The following is a 17,990-nucleotide window of genomic DNA, read 5'->3' on the forward strand; positions in this document are numbered from 1 at the left end:
AAAGCTATGTGGTGATGTTCTATAGGACCTCCAATATGTATTGACTTTGTAAGCTACATGTCTTAATTTATAAGACAAGTTTTTTATATATGCACCATATAGTTAGTTTGATCCACAAGTTACTTATACATGTGATATGTAGTTAATTTTTTGACAAAGTTACTAACTTAAAAGTTAACTATAAATACATATAAAATCAAAAGTATGTCTACATAGCTTTTAGAAATCTTTTTTAAAAGATATTATAAAATTAATCTATTTTTATCAATTTTTTATCTATTTATTTTTAATAATATAGGAAATTGTTAAAATAAATATGTATGTTTGTGACAATATATCCATGATATTATTTTCTCTTCTAGAAACGAGTTCCTTGAGGCATGGTCATCATATCTTGAAGAAATCTAAGATATGGTATATTATATTTACTACATATTCTAATCTTTGTTTTCTTCAAAGATGGTTGATAGGTCTTTTTAGCCATTTATAATATCCCATATTAGGGCAAAAAGACTACTTTATTATTTGATCATTATTGAAGCCTTCATAACTTTCTTCAAATGAAATATTTAAAACATTGTCAAAAATTATTTCTACCTCTAATAAAATCACCAAACATCACGAGTCTCTTCTAAGGTCGTGATATCAAACATGCTATGTCTTACCATCTATTTGAAGAAAAACATATTATTTTTTAGGATCTTGATTGTCATTATGTCATTTTGAAGGTTAAAACAATTACAATATCTCATCTAAGAAGTCAACAAACGATAACTCTTGAATTAAATCCATTGGTTGTTGATTTTTCATCTCCCTAGTGCCAAAATATACACAAAAGTTACAAACAAGAATAGAAGATATAATATTATCTCTTCTTGATCTTGTTTCTTTTATAGCAAAGATTTGTTATTTTTCATCTAGATTTTGATGGATGTGATTGATGAAAAGCTTTTGTCTTCTTTGTTATATTTGTAAGATTCTTTGCTTGCTTCTAAGTTCATTCATTAATATCATAGCCACATGAATGAATAAGATATTTCAACCTATTTCAATGTTGCTATGAATTCAAGACTTCTTCTATCTAAAATTCTTCATTGTTGTCTACTTCTATAGAAAGAGGCGACATCTATTTTCTTCTTAGTATATTCATTGTCTTGTATGATTCAAAAAAGAGACACCTGAAATATGAGATGGTTCTTCATTGATTTTGATAGGTATAATCAATAAGCAAATAGATTGATTTGTTTACAAATAAGAAAAGGTCCAAGCTTATCATAGTCTAATTTGTCATAAGGGCAAGTAGTCTTAATATTACAAGGAAGTAATCATATCCTATTACCTACATTGAATTTTAATTGTTCCTTATAATAGGCATATGCATTTATCTTTTATTATTTTTGAGCTTCTTTTAATTGCACCTTCATTATTATATGTAATTCTAATAAACTATTTGTAGAATCTTCCACCATAGAATTATCAATTTTTAAAAATTCAAAAGCATCAAATTATAGATGATAACCATAATTAGCAAAAAAAAATATTTGATGAATGGAAGATTGTATTGTATTATTATAAAAAAACTATGTCAATGGCAAAAGAATCATTCAATCATCTTGTTAATAATTGATTGTATATCTCAAATAATACTCCAAAACTTAATTAACATTCTTTGTTTGTCCATGAGTTTGAGGATAAAAGATCAAAGATAAATTTATATCTACTTTTAAAATCTTAGTACAAATTAAGTCCTCCTATCTAATATAATATCTTTAAATAATCTATGATAGAGATAGATATTTTCAAGAAAAAAATTAGCTATTTTTTTACTTGTGATAGATTTTGTATATGATACAAAATGTGTTATCCTAGTAAAACAATCTACTATCATGAATATAGAATCATACAAACCTAAGATTAGAAGATTTGTGATAAAATCCATAGAAATAAAAGACAATGATTGTTCGGATATATGTAATGGTTGGAAAAGTCTATAGAATTGATAATGAAGAATTTTTTTTTATCTTAAACAGATGTCATATGACTGAATAAAATCTTTCATTATCTTCCATATTTGTAGCCACCAAAAATCTCTAGATATAAGTTCTAAAGTCTTATTGTATCTAAAATATTTGGTTGCTAAAAAGTCATGATGTGCTTGAAAAATACATAAATATACTTTTCTTTTTAGAATATATAGTCATTCTTAAAAATAGAGTAGTTTATTCTTGAACTCAAACTTAGAAGCATCATGATACTTAAAAGAAGGATTCTTGATATCATGAATAAGAAAATTAGAGAGCATATTTAATTGAATTTTTTTAACAAAAGCTGAATCAATCATTAATATTGATTTTATTATTTGAAGATGAAAATGTTCCAAATTCAAGAGAATTATTCTTTTTTGATCAAAAGATGTGTCTCTTTGTTTTGTTGTAAGATAAAAATATCTAAAAAAAACATCTAATAAATCTTGTTGTTTTTTAGATTGATAAGTGAACTTGAAATCAAATCTTGACAAAAACATGCTCCAATGGTATTATATAGTAACACAATTATATAGTAAAAAATAAAAATATAGATGTTATTATAAAATATCTAATAAAAAGATGAGATAAATAAACAAAGATAAATGATAGGAAGATAATAAAAAATTTAGTCTTAATATTGTATTTAAAGAACATGCTTATATTTACTTTGTAAGAGCATAAATACCTCAAATCAAAATAAATGAAATAAGTAATTGATATAGATATGTTTAGAAGAGAGTTATCAATAGATTCAAGTAAAAATTATCTCAAATTATCAAATATTGAAATGCGGAGAGGATTGATTGTCAACTTAGATTAAAATCAAACCTCGAGGTACAAAACTATGTACCTATGGCAACTCCACATTTTTTTGGTAGATTAAAGAATAGAATTTGAAAGTAGACTTGCAAAGAGATTTTTGAGCATTGGTTTTATATCAATCAATTTAACATTCAATTTTTGGAAGATTTTTAAATTTTAATTTTTAATAGTTTAAGTATATTTTGGATGTAATTCAACAATTCAAGCAGGAGATATTGGCATTAAAAGTTCAACATTTAGATTGGAATAGGAGGCCAGCCAACTTTCAAGCAAAATTTAAAATAATGGTACTACTCTTAGAAAAAATCTACAATTCCAAAAAGTTCTTTATTGTAAATCTCATAGTTAATCTTGGCTATTAAAAAATTTCTTGAATAAAAATCTATTAAGTGAAGTTTATCATTTGTTTCCATTTGTGATAATATGGCATCCAAAGCAAAATTTGATGCCTCTGTTTCCATAAAAAATGGCTTAAAAAGTTGACACAATATAAGATTAGTATAGAAATAAAAGTTGTCTTCAAAGCTTCAAATTTTGCTTTTGCTTCTTCATTCCATTGAAATTTGTTTTTACAAGTCAAATATGTAAGATGAGCTAGAACTTGAAAGAAGTCTTTGATGAAGATGTAATAGTAGTTGACAAATCCTAAAAAGCATTGGACATCTTTTATTATTTTTAAGAACTCCATAAGTCCATTATTTGAAATGATACATCCTAAAAAGTCGACTTAGTGTAAAATATACACTTTTTTTATCTTAGCACAGAGTCTTGCATCTCTTGGTTTTTGTAACACACAAAATATGAAGTAAATATTTTTCTATATTCTTAGAATAGATTAAGATGTTGTTCAGGTAACAGACAATAAAATCATCTAATAACTTTTAAAAGACATCATTCATTAGATATTACAAAGGTATTGATACATTTGTAAGTCTAAAAGCCATAACATTGTATTTGAAATGTCCATACGTAATTCAAAATATAATCTTCGATTCATTTCTTTCTTTAATCCATATGAAATTATATTTTCTTTGTAAATCTATTTTTGTATAGATCTTAGCTTGATTCAACTGATCAAGAAGTCTAGATATCAAAGGTAGTAGGTACTTATTCTTAATGGTGATCTTGTTGAGACCTCAATAATTGATACACACCTATAATAATCCATCTTTTTTCTTCACAAATAAAATTAGAACTCTTATTAGAGATTTGAAATGGTCTATGAAGTTCTTGGCCAGATTTTCTTTAATATAATCCTTGAGTCTATCTAACTCATTTTGTGATAAACTTTAGATTGGTCCAAATTATGGTTGGGCTCTTTCTTGAAGGTCAATTGAACAATAATAAGGACATTGTTTTGGAAGAATATCTACATTTTTTTTTTTTAAATGCATCATAAAAATCTTAATACTGGCTTAGAATGCTACTTGAAGTCTTTTTACTATTAAAAATAAGTGCAATATAAATGTCACAAGGTAATCTTTCTTTTGCAGCATGCAAAAAAACTCTTATATTTAAAAATATAGATTTAATTGTATTAAACTTATGATTTTTTACTTGATTAAGTACATTATTAGTTATACTTTCAAAAAAATTAAGACTACAAGAAATCCAATTTATTTTAGGATTATATTTTTTTAGCTATGATAAATCTAAAATAACTAGATTAAATGAAGATCTAATGATTTTAAATATTACAAAGCTACTATAACCATTAGTTGTTACTTCTATAGGAAGAATTTCATGAATAACATCTCTTGAAGATAAAAGATGATCATCTATGACTTCTACATGAAGAAGTTTAGTTTTCTTCACTAAAAAAAAATACTATGTATTTTAACAAATTCTTCATCTAAGAAATATTATGAGGTTCTTGAATCTAACAAGGCAAAGGCTTTGTAATATTTAGGTCCTAAAAAAATATTTATTGTAAAATAATGAAAGGATTTTGAGGAGAGAATAGGACCTTTACTAAATATTGTATAAGATTCTAGCTACAAAATCTTTATTGTAGTTAGACAAACTTAATTTTTAACATACAATCTTCTTTGATAGTTGTACTCTTCATCTTGTAGTTGTATTGCTTCTTTAGATAATGTTGAATAATATGCTTAAATTCTCCACAATACAAGCACAATCTTTTTTAATGATGTCAAGTTTTTTTTTCCTTAATAAGAGGTTTGAGATGTACCACATCAATTTACATATTCTCTACTTTTGAATGTATGTGTTGAAAAAACATTGGTATTGCTATTGAATTATAGGAACATTAAGATGTATTTGTACGACTTTTAGATCAAAATTCAAAAAGCCAATTGTCGTACTTCACAGCAAACTCAATTGCTTAATGTAATATTTGAAGATTAGATAAATTGAGCATCAATTTTTTTTACCTCATATTGTAATTTATAAAAAAATTGGCTAACAAATGTAGCATCATTTCACTTGATAACAGTTGCAAGTTATCAAAATTGTGAAGCATATAACATTATTGATTGAGTATCTTATTGCAAAATATAAATCTTATTGGTTACAATACAAATTGCATCATGTTCTTTATACATAAATCAAAATTTTGTCAAAAAAGCCTCCAAATTATCCAATATTGAATCTTGTGATTTTTTTTTTTCCTATGATAATACTAAATGTGAAAGAAGTACATCAGTGAATCTAACTTGCAATCTTAGAGCTGAATAGCTTTGGAGTTGAAGTTCAATCATAAGTTGTACTTGATTGTTAAATCTTTGAAACATGGATTTTGTACTACCAAACTTCTTGAGCAGTGTAATTTTTAATTTTCTAACAGTAGAAGGATGTTCCACCATAAGAAAAGAGATAAGATTTAGTGTACATATTGAAATAGCTCCAATTATCTCTATATCTTTGCTCCTTGCTATTATTGCTGCTCTTTGTGGTGGTAAATTGAGTTAATGCATTGTAAGCATTAACTCTCTAAACTGATTTTATATTTTTGCCATTGCACTCTTTATTTCAAGAAGCTCTGTGATGATAACACTTAAAAAAGATAAGATGTCTAATATTACTTAAGATAAATCAAAGAGAGGACTTGAGAACAAAGAAAATATTAAAGACAATATCAGTTTAAAAGAAGATAATTTGTAACTTTAAAAATACCTATATCTTATCAAAAAAAAGAAGTAATCCATTTTTAATCAAAAAAAGACAAAGTTCTAGTATTGTAAGTATACTCTTATCAATTTTTGAAGGATAAAAATCCAATGAAAGCAAATAATCAAATGAGACTTTTTTCAAAGAAGAATAAAAAAATAGAAGTAAAAAAACATATATATTAAAAGATTATTGGAATGATTATTATCAAAAGTCAAGAAAATTAAAGATTCTTGAATCTAAATTAGAGCAAGAAAGAAGTTGAGAAGAGTGAAGAAGGCTTCATCTTGCCTCTATAAGTGCTATCCATCAAAAAACTACATGGCAATGTTTTATAGGACCTTCAACATGTATTGACTTTGCAAGCCATATGTCTTAACTTGTAAGGCAAGTTTTCTATGTAAGCAGTACATAGTTAGCTTGTTTTACAAGCTATCCACATGTATGATACGTGGCTAACTTGTTGACCAAGTTTCTAACCTAAAAATCAATAATAAATACACATAAAGTCAAAATTATGTCTATGAAGCTTCTAAGAAGCTACTTTAGAAGATATTATGAAATAAATTTACTTTTATTTACTTTTATCTACTTCTTAATCATATAGGTAATTATTATAATAAATATGTATGTTTGTGACAATATATTCATGATACAAAGCCTTTTGCTTCACATCCAAGAGTTGATGTTCTACTCTCAAAAGAAAAGTGAGAAGAAAAAATGAATAACAACAAAGACAAAGAAAAGGAAGACAAGACTAATAGAAAAGGTTAGGCGCCAACTTATAAATTTCAATCTAATATTAAATCCTTAGTTGACATAAAAGGCATTTTAGAGAAGAGGATTTTAAATGAAAAGATTGAGTTTATCTTAAAGAGAGCTTTTGATATTGCCAAAAAAGATTTTCATGAGTTCATCATTGATGTTGTTAAGAGGATGTAACAAATGACAACTGAAATAGTGATGGCAAGAGCAGTGGATATTCTTATGACCAAGGAAGAAAATAAAATAAAATAAAATAAAATTGGACAAGTGTTTGCTTTAATATGTGATGATGAGGGCAATGGTGACTAAAGCAAAAAGTATAGAGTCATTTATGATAAGATTGTGAATACAAAAGTTAAAGATATGGAGGAAGTTTTTTATGATGAGATAGAGAGAGAAATACTACAAATATTTTTATGTAATGGAATAGCAAATATCAAGGTGGAAGCTAATATTAAGAAGAATTGTAAAGATGAAGTTACAATGGAAGCCAAAGTATCTCTATGTGAGGCTAAAAAGATATGGAGGAGTAAAAGAGAAGCTTTCATAGCTTATACTCATCCATTTGGACAAGAGCTAATACAAAGACATGTGTGAAGATTAGAGGCCTTGAAGAACCAAACTTAGAATTGATGGATCATGGCTTTAAGATTACTATTTTCTTTAAAAGATTTATAAGAATGGACAAGTAGCCAATTGACACCAACCATGGATGGGTGATGAAAGTTGCCAATAATGAAAGAAGTAGCCTTTATAGAGCATGTCTAATAATGGGCATCGAAATTGGTAATGTGAAAGTGGAGCAAAATTTCTTTGTGCAAAATTAAGAAAGCTATCCAATCATTTTGAGAAAGTCATATATCATTGCAACAAAGATGTAATCTAAGATGTTAGATGATGGCTCACACTAAATTAGGATTTGTAGCCAAGATGGCAAAAAGTCAGTCCAATTTTTCATAATAAGGCCAAATTATGAGTGGCATAGAGATCAACTTAGGGAAACTTCCATAGACCATCAGTATGATAATTTTTTGGATTTCTAGATTGCACATATAGAGCATGAAATGCCACAGATGCAAAGAAATCATCTACTATAGTATGCTCCAATGTACAAAAGAGATGTTGTAAGATTTGGAATTTGATAGAAGATAGATTTGTAAGTTTTCAAAAGATTAAGGATTTAGATTGTATGAATAGAGGATCAATTAAGAAGATTGAAAAAAATTAAAAAGAATTTGTGTCATTTTGAATAATGAGTTTATTTTTGGAGTTATCGAAGAAGAAGAAGAATTTTTCAATGATTTTTTTACAAGTTTTGAAGACTTTGTAAGAAAAAGACTATCTTTAATATTATTTGTCATACTTAGATTTTTTTTAATTTCTTAATTAATACAAGTAGGCATGAATATAGATAGGCATATTAAAATTAAATCTATAGAGCAACCTTATAATTGGATTAAATAAAAACATTACTTAGTGCTAGTTTGAAGGATATTTTGTCCTAATTGTTTTACAAGTTGTCATATTATAATATGATTATTATATGAAAAAATGAAAAAGACAAAAATATCTAAAAATAATCAAAAAGTAGAATTATTTTTAAAAAATTGTATATAATTACAACTTTAATATTTTGTACTACCTATTCTATAAAAATGGCTTCTACTTCTTTTATAGGACTTTAAATGAGTCAAAATAAAATAAAATAGGTAAGAATTTAATGCAATCACTTCCAAAGAAAAGTTGAGAGTAGAATCTTTTTAAAATTACTATAAATATTCTTAGATTAATTCTTTATAGAAATATATTTTCAGACACAATTAAAATTAGACCTTGAGAAAAAAATAAAGAATACACATAGAAAATGGAAGGGTCTTTTAGAAATCAAAGTATGAGATTGAAAAATTAGTTTCAAGAGCATTATAAGCACATAAGATTTGTAGGATTTTTATACAAGAAAATTTATTAATGAGACGAAAAAAATAAAGGTTTTTGTAATCAACTATGTTTCAAAAGTAATAAATAGAAGAATAATTTTTATAAAGTTTTTATAAAATCTAAGCTTAATATATAGGTGAAGTTTTATAAGTGCCTTATTTTATAAGTAAAAACCTGATTTATTATATTATATTATATTTATTATTATTATTATAATAATTTAGAAGAGAAATATTGGATTACATATATGTGATAGAACTAAAAATATATAATTTAAGAAATTATTTTTTATTCTTAAAATTTTAAAGATTTTACCATTTAATAAAAATTATATTAAAGAAAATAATAAAAAAACATACAATTAAAGCTACACACTAAGTTAAAGCAAAAACTAATGACTGAGTTACAAGATTTAGCTATTGGAATTCTTTATCAAACTAGTAGGAAGTTGAGTTTTATCCAGAGAGGTTTTATTATGTTATTTTTTAATTCTTGGATTAAATCTTTTTCAAAATTTGTGAACTTATTCATGACTTATAAAGCCAATAGTTTGCAATTTTTGAAGTTAACTCAGCATTCCAATCAGAAATTGTTTTCCATTGAAGTTCGCTGTTTGGTTTATACAATTTGATTAGAATTTCTTTAAGGTTTCTGAGGTACAACCTGATTGCAAGTCAATACAATGACCTTATTGGTTGAACATTATATCTTTTCTAAAAAAAGATCCAATTTGTTACATAAGAACTTAAAGTGACACTTAAAATGCAAGTTTTGTTTTTAAACATCTTCTTTGTATATGACCCTAATAAAAATTGATTTACAAAACTAAAAAATCATGACAAAATCGTCATTTTTGCACCTACTTTATACAATGCCTACATTACTTTTTTTTTTGTTGATATTTTGGAATTTATATTTTTTTTGATTTCTTCTTCTTCTTCCATGACTTGTCTACTTGTTTCTTCTTCTCATTGTAACATATCTTTTTTCATTAGATGTACTTTTCCAACAATTATACACACCAAGACATCAATCCATTATATAAAGACTACAACATAAGTTAATTATATTAATTATTTTTTATTAGAGCATAACAAACCTATTTTCAAAATTAAAACCAATACAAATTATCAATATAAAAAAATTTCTTTTAAGTTCAAATTTATAGTTTGTTGGTTTAAATTTGGTTTTGAAAAAAACCATTACTATAACCAGTATGTTTCAAGTTCATATACATTACAATTGAATCCAGATTTATAAGCTTTGTCTACAAATTAAGTATTAAAACATAATTGATTTGAAAAAATTTGAAAATTAAATACAAAAGATGATCAAATTTTATATTAACATAAAATCAAACAAAACAAACACATGAAACATAAATAAAAAAATGTAGAATTCTCTTTTCATTTCTCAAACATTACTTATTGCCATTATTTATTTTTTCAAATTTCATTTAAAAAATCAGAAATAATATGGATATAAACAATTCACTACGATATCTTTAGTAGAGAACTTCTTGGAAGTGTTTTCAGCGACAATAACATTAATATATTTATATGTTAAAGCAACTGGGGAATGCAAACGGATTGTACAGTTTAACATCATGATAAAAACATAAATGAATGTTCACTGATTTCTAAATGATATATACTTTTAGGACTGTTATATCAATTAGTCTTTTACCTTCGAAGTTGAGTTCGGTGAAACCTCCATTTTAAATTTAAAACCAGTACATAGAAAAATACAAACTTTTTTGGTTCAGAAAATCAAATATACATGAGGTAAAGGAAATTCTATTACGGCATTGATGGAGTTCAAGTCATTAATCATGTTAAATATCTCTCACGTAGAACCAACTGAAGTAAAACAAATTTAGAAAACAGTATATCATCTACTAAACCAGATGCTTCAAAAATCCCACTTCCTACTAGGCTGCAGAAATATGACTTGAGAAATATGTTTATGCTCCAACTAAGTAATTTGGCATATGACAACAATTTTAGTAAACCGCGTTCTTTTAAGGGATAGTGCTATGATTCTGGTTTTAAACAATCCATGACTGATAACTTTTTAAAATTCCTATGGAAATATGTCATTTGAGATCAAAATTAAAAGAAATTGAAAACTACATGAAGCAATACAGCAGGGAATTATTTTGCAGTATGGCTTCAAACAATCTGTCCGTCACAGCATATCCTCGGTGTCCGTAAGATTCAACATCCCACGGGTATAGCTAGGCAATCAGTAGTATCGCTCCAACACTATGTTGCGGAATGAATCAGGCATGCCTCACTGAGAACCCAACTGCTCCATTCAGCTTTCTTTCTGTCAGCATGATGAGGAACAGCGAGTGACGAAATCACAGAGGCAAGGAGCTGGACAATTCGGGCCTTCTAATGTACGATTAATACAGTGGAGAAAAAAGAAAAAGAGAAATCCATGATTTTTAATTCAGCAAACAGACCTAAGAGTTGTCCTAAATATACACCGGGCTATGAAAACTTATATGTACGGGGGATTATTGGAACAATATCAGCCCTGCCACCACTAAACATCAAGCATGTCGGACGCCGTTGGTGGTACCAAGGGTGGGGAGAGTGTGATACCCATGCGCTTGGTGGGAGCTATCCCGGTATTGATGTTGGGTCCCCAATTGGAACAAATCCTCCGTATCATGGCTTGAAAATGATCTCCATTTGGTCCATTTGGGGTGTTTCGTGGTATTGCTGGTGCTGCTTGGTAGCGCCGCGTCCAAAGATCGACGAGCTAGTTCAAAATCGGTGTCGGCGATCTGAGCTTTTTCATCCTCATCAGCAGTACTTGTAGCTGAGCACCGGAAGTAATTAAGTGAGTCACTCCGCATTAAGCACTTACATGACACGATGAGAACATTCTGTGGAAACATTTGATAGAACAAGATGAGAATGGCTCTCGTTGTTAGAGGATGGCAACCAAAACATCAGGATCGACCTACAACTTAAGAATAAAGTACCTGAATAGCGAGAGAAGACGCCATTCAAAACTGACTGCGTTTGCAGCTGCTAGGACTAATTAAAAAACCATCACATTGGCCCCTGGAAGTGAGAAACTGGCTTACATGGAGGTGACTCCACTGAATAATTGTAAGTCAAACTTGGTGAAGAGTGGATCATAGTGTTGAATCTCCACATATTTTTGTCACTTGATCCAGATTGGACTCTGCCGGGAGATGTCAAGTGAAGTGCGCCATGTTTGGGAGCCGCAGAAACTCCACATCCAGATACACTTCTTTGTAGCGAGGGACTCTGTCATACCATTATTGTATATTAAATCAAGCAATCTGAAGCTGGTATAACACGAGGAGCCACACCAAGAGAAGCATATCTATCAACTTGATGGAACAGATTACTAGAAACCAGATTAAGTTAATATATGTCCTGCGAATGAACATGAAAATAATTTGCGGTAGTCTTGTGGTAGAAGCCAAACAAAATTCAGTTCAGAAAAGAACAGAAAGAGTTACCTTGTTGCCCATGTGCGGGTTGCTAGAACTTAGCAAACCACTATGCCCACTGTGCGAAGTTCGTATAGCTGGCATAGCATCCTCTTCCACTTCAGAAATTGTCACCCCCTTGTACCGTTGTGTATTTTGCAACTTACAAGTTCCTCCAATGGAAAGGCTCCGGGATACATTACCAAGAGGAGGGGGAGGAAGAGGAGAAGCATGCAGTGTAGCGCCTTCAGGATGCCTATGCGCAGGGGCTGAGTGCGGAATCAAACCTGATGATGATGCGATAGGAGATGAGCTAGCACTAAGGGGAGGTGGGGGAAGTTTGTGTAACTCGCTGATTTGAGGTGGAGATACTCTAGGAGAGATGGATGGAGACAGTCTGGGTGATCTACAATGCCCATATTTCGTTGTTGAAGATGGGCATGGCCGCAGCGGTCCACTACTTGGAACATCCGAAGAATACGCAGTATCTCTGGGTTTTGCGGAAGAAGTTAGAGGTCCTGAATAACTGTATCTTTTCGGTTTATTACTAGGAGTAACAGAATTCACCGCAACAAAGCCTCTAGGAGTTGAAGACAAAGAAGGACTTGCAAAGTTCAACATTGGAGGAGGATCACTTGAAGGGGGTAAAGGCATGGGCCAAGTGGTCTGCGTATGATCAAATGGCGGAAACATCGACATCGGGACAACCATCTTAGTTGATCGCCCTTGAAAACGTGGGGTTAGCCCAGGCGTTAAAACATTTTGACGAGGAGAAGTCCGTTCAGAAGTAGAGGGTTTGGGTTCTTGATGCCGCATACCACTATGCAACACTCCCGAGTGACTTCTATCAGAAACATGTGGTGGCGACCTTGTGGGGGGTGGAACAGCAGAGATGTATCTGGGAGGAGATCTGTCAACTTCATCGACACCATCAGATGTGGCAAGTGGTGATGTGGGTGCTGACTTACTCCCATTGATAATCCATCGAGGCAAGGGAGAATCACCCTCGTTCCCCGAATTTCCAGGCCTATCACTTTCTAATGCCATGTGACAGCTCCATTCCCGAGAAATGTTCAATCGTGAATTACCTTCCTGCAAGATCAGATAACCCTCCAAACCTGAGCACAATAGGGGTATTCCGAGTAAGAAACGACAACAGTCCTATCCCCTGCATCATAGACGAAGTTGAACTACCAATGGACACGCAGCTTCGAGAAATCAGGGAGTCAAAATCTATCGACATGTATACTTACATTTCCAGAGCTCTCCGAACCCAAATCATCTTCTCGTGCATGGTGCCGCTCCTTCTCTTCATCGGCATCATCAAAATATGATCCATCATCATCAAGGCGATGGTCAATGTCTGACACATCTTCGTCATCCTCATCCTCATTCTCAAATCCGTCTCTATCAGCAGGATTTAGACGTCGGTCAATGTTCAGCTCTTGAGTGACTTGCTTCATGTGTGGCTCAATACCATGAAGTGATGTAAGTCCTCTACTGAACAACTGCATCTGCACAACCAAGAGAAAGGACGATACTCTGTATACATCAATGTTCCTTAATTATTATGCATATACAGCCAAGCTCTTAAGATCATTTTCAGAGGTCAGTTCATTTATGATAATCAGCCGCTGATGTGGATTTCGACCAGCTTCTTTAACTCTACCCAAAATTGGACCAGCGTAATACAGCCCAGATAGGGAACATGCGAAATCCACATGTAACTGAACACAAAAAATAAATAAATAAATAAGTAATAGAAAAAAGGTTACCTGGGCAGCATGGTGACGAGCAGCTTGTGTTATAAGGCTTCGAGGCCGGCCTTGTCGAAGCGAGAGTAATCGGTCTCCTAAAAACCGGCTAACTTCTTCAAATTGCTCTCTAATATTTTCTAGCTGCTCTTCCTCCTGAGCATCAGCCTTCCCGATTTTAGATCTTCCTCTTGCTATGCGCAGACGTTGATAATCCAAAGACTGCCTGTAAAGAAAAGCTACCCAGCCAAAATTTAGGCGAGAGTCTGAAACTACTAGAACTTAATATCCAAACCCTGAACCAAGCAAAACGCAATACCGAAAAACATACATAATAATAACCACACGCAATGTGCACTAAGACAACCATTGAATTATTTCTGGAAATTTGTAAGACGTGTTTAGAGACACCAGGGAGGCTGCAAAGACTTTTGAAAAACGTCGATTAATACCAAGACAATATCACAAGCAAATCAAAACACATCTTACCTTTTCTCATCGTACTGCTTTTTGGTTTCCTGTCATGATAGGAAGCCAGAGTGAGAAATCTTAAGTGAGAAAATAGATGGCCAACTTTAATTCGATCCTACTCTCAAATTCTCCGCACTTCGTTAAAACCACAGAAAATGCAGAGAGAGTTGGGCAGTTCCACCCGAAAAGATCTAACAATACTTCGTCAAATTCCCTCGTGGAACAACCGTATGAGGATCCAGGCCAACAAAATTGGCATCAAAATGTTCTCGACTATTCATAGCCACTTATGAATTTCCACAAAGCAGGAAGGGAATATAGACACACCATGACATCTTGTAAATCACCAAGTAGACTTTCTGTAGGTGCAGTGACTGTTTGAGTAACATGGGATGCCTGAAATGCAATTACAGGCACGTTAAAGACTAAATCGGTCCCAGTGAAGCAATATTAAGAATGACAAGCGTTAATCAAAGTATTGAGCCCACACACTGATTCCCTCCAAACGAAACCTCTTGATCTCTACTATCTTACAATCTTCTGAGATGTCTAAACCATTCTTAGGAGCAAAACATGAGCAATAAAAAATCCTTAGAAACAGGCAATAGCTTAACATGCAGCTGAAGGAATCAAGACATGATATAGATTAGCTTCACTTACATAGAGTTCCAAAGATTTTGAAATTTCAAATTGCACCTCTCCCACAAGTTTGAATATTTTCCCTAAAAACACATCAAAAGCATCAAGTCCCACTAAAGATTCAATTTCTTGAGCCACAAACAACACCAGCGTTAATTTGATAAGTGCTTGAGGCAGATCATTTACGCTAATAAATGTGAATTGATTTCTACGACATACATAAGTGACCACAATGTCAGCCTGAACTGTCTACGCCCCACCAGTAGACTTACTACTCTTACAGCGTCTAACTCATGCTCTAACCTATAAAAGGGCGAATTCACTTTAATACCCTCGTAAGACATCTCTGTACTGACTTACCAATGTCTTGATCATCCAAGACACCAGGAGCCGCAAAATATGAAGCCATTTCGGATATAGCTGTGGATAAGTCTGAGCAGCAATACAAGTACCTAAGTCAGAGTACTAATTCTATCACGACAATCTCATGTCGAGTACAAAATACGGGTTCAAATCTTGATTGATCTCCAATTCGAAAACCAGGAGCATATGAAGACTCGTAATTTTCAATTAGCAAGAAGTACAGAAATAGTTCAACAGGTTGGAAGTATTTATGTTATTAGCTGGTTTGTCTAAGTAATAAAATGAGGTGAAAATGAAAGAAGCTGTACCGTAAGCTCGATGAGAAACCTCAGCAGACAAGCTCACAAGGGACTCGTATTTGTTCTGCATGCCTCTAACATCCTGCGGCACAATTTATTTAGACCAGTACAGGGTTCGTGTACTGTAGACAAGTAAGAGCCAGCAGGATATTTGCAATATAAGTAAGAGTCGAAACACGTTTCACAACGGTTAGAGAAGGGATGCAGCGTCTACTCGAAAGACACACGAAATCATCCAAACGTCTACAAAAACCGGTCGTCCATCTCCATCTCTACCACAGGAAAGTCCCACCACCAACAAACCAAGCCACCTTTCAAATAAGCTCAAGTAGAACTGAAAGGCCAGTAAATGTTCTCAATAACAACCTTCATTCCCTTAGTTACGAGCTCCGCATCCTCGGTTGGCTCCATGTAGCCCACCCCATGCACCTGGTGGCGCTGCTGGCTGTCGTTGACATTGTTCTGCTTTTCCTTAGCTTTGCTCCCCTGTCGCGCGAAGTCCCGCAGCTTCTTGAACGACTTCATTTTCCCCTAAAGTCCTTCACCACGAACGCAGCTCTTTAATCTCTCTCTCTCTCAGCAGCAAAAAATAGGATTCACAAAATGACTACTTTCCTATTCTCCTACGTAATTCCCTTTCGATCTATTGCATAGCTTAACAATCGTTTAAAGGACAACCATTGCGCTATTGTTTTCTCTGTAAGCACAGTCTTATTACGTGAAACCTTAATTGTGCAACAACCAATGCCTACAAATCAATTGGGAGAAAAATTACCCCTAGAAGCCAATTTCCGGGACCGCTTGATGTATAATTCTGTGATACAAACAAGCGGATATTATGAACAGAGTCAAAAGAAGTATCTGCCATCATTTTACAGTTGAACAAGGCAGTACCAGATAAATTCATTGAATTTTCACGCCATCGACATAAGAGATGTAAAAAAGAGGCAACTTCAGAGTACACCGTTTAGAATATTAATCATCAATTCCACAGTAGAATCCTCTAAAAAAGATTCAGGAAAAAATAAATTGAAATTAAAATTAAAATTAAAAAGGGGGAGGGTGACGCACATCCCAAGAGGGTTGAACTGATTCTCTGGGAAGTAGAATGTAGGAGTATTGCAGGCATTCAGGGAGTAGTATTGCCGATCTGTCAACGAAACAGGGGACACGCTAATTATCAGGAATGACCCAATCAAATATTACAAACCTTGCCAAAGCCCAGAAAACCCTCTTATCCTGTGCCGCACTCGATTCACCTTCTAATGTACTAATTTCCCACTCTTAAAGAAGCAAGAAAAATCTGCATCTTGTCTAAACCACGGAAAATCCTTCTGGTTGAGAGAGATTCCAAAGCTGGGTAAAGATCGGGTAAGTGTTATGATTAAGCAACAGCCCTGCCTAACTCAGCTTTTTCGGGTGAAAAAATATCCTTCAGGCTGTACTCGCTGCACAAGACAACACTTTCTCAGGAGAAAAAAGTGTAGCTATCCACTACATCTCCGGATTAATTGTGAGGCAAAATGCAGTCTAAAACATATTGACCAAACACATGAACATATATCCCACGCCACATGTGCTGATAAAAAGTGGGGCTGCATCTTCTTATATTTTAATTTGATGATATCCAAACGCGAAATAGTATAGGCAAATCAATGTGATGTAATGAGTTTAATAGTACGAAGTCAGTGGCTCTAGCAGAAAGAACAACACTATCATTAATAATAAGCACTTTCAAATTTGCGTGCCAAAAGTCGCCTTTGATATGGATTACTCCCAGTCGTAGCGAACAATGAAACTAACATTAGCAGGGCCAGAAATCGGTCGGTACACGCTTCTGAGTCTAACTGAACTCAAAGTTCATCAGCTGAAGAACTAATTTCGCAAGCACTCTGCTTCCGCAAGCCTATCACACGAGCATTGCAATCTCTTCAGTACACAACGGCCTCAGAGTAGAGAATGTCCGAAATCGTTCAGCTGTTGGCATAATAAGTTGAAGGTAGGAGTGGAGCGACAGAGAACAAAGTTTTCGACAGCATTTACTTCAGTTTCAGTAGAAAAACCGAACCACCGTTCAAAGTGATTCCTCATTCATGACCCAACATTGCGCTTCCTGAAGATAGACCAACAAAAACTGCCGCCTCGGTGTTGAGATAGTCACCATCTAGCTGTGGAACCTCTAAGAGAAGAATTTAAATCTAAAGCCATTGGAGGGAACTTGAATCCGAGCGCCAGCCATCTGTTCAACCCCTCTGCATCTATCTTATCCCCTGCGGTCAACCCTACGTCTTCTCTCACACAGTGCCAG

The 17,990-nt window shown here is 32.5% G+C and overlaps 1 protein-coding gene across 1 annotated transcript; it reads right to left on the reverse strand.

Annotated features, from left to right (window-relative positions):
- Positions 1–10,760: 10,760 nt before the first annotated feature.
- LOC112288633 (uncharacterized) lies at positions 10,761–17,745 on the reverse strand. Its single transcript, XM_090254445.1, has 14 exons — positions 17,726–17,745; positions 16,754–16,832; positions 16,458–16,496; positions 16,049–16,213; positions 15,692–15,764; positions 15,381–15,452; positions 15,042–15,103; positions 14,709–14,777; positions 14,400–14,428; positions 13,932–14,136; positions 13,410–13,670; positions 12,187–13,248; positions 11,782–11,968; positions 10,761–11,510 (listed from the first exon to the last, which is right to left on the reverse strand). The coding sequence occupies exons 4-14, from the start codon at positions 16,205–16,207 to the stop codon at positions 11,239–11,241; spliced, it is 2,451 nt and encodes an 816-aa protein (XP_090110571.1). The 5' UTR covers positions 16,208–16,213; positions 16,458–16,496; positions 16,754–16,832; positions 17,726–17,745; the 3' UTR covers positions 10,761–11,238.
- Positions 17,746–17,990: the final 245 nt, after the last annotated feature.

Source organism: Physcomitrium patens, chromosome 11 (assembly GCF_059467195.1).
Source record: "Physcomitrium patens ecotype Gransden chromosome 11, ASM5946719v1, whole genome shotgun sequence".
In the NCBI taxonomy this organism is placed as follows: domain Eukaryota; kingdom Viridiplantae; phylum Streptophyta; class Bryopsida; order Funariales; family Funariaceae; genus Physcomitrium; species Physcomitrium patens.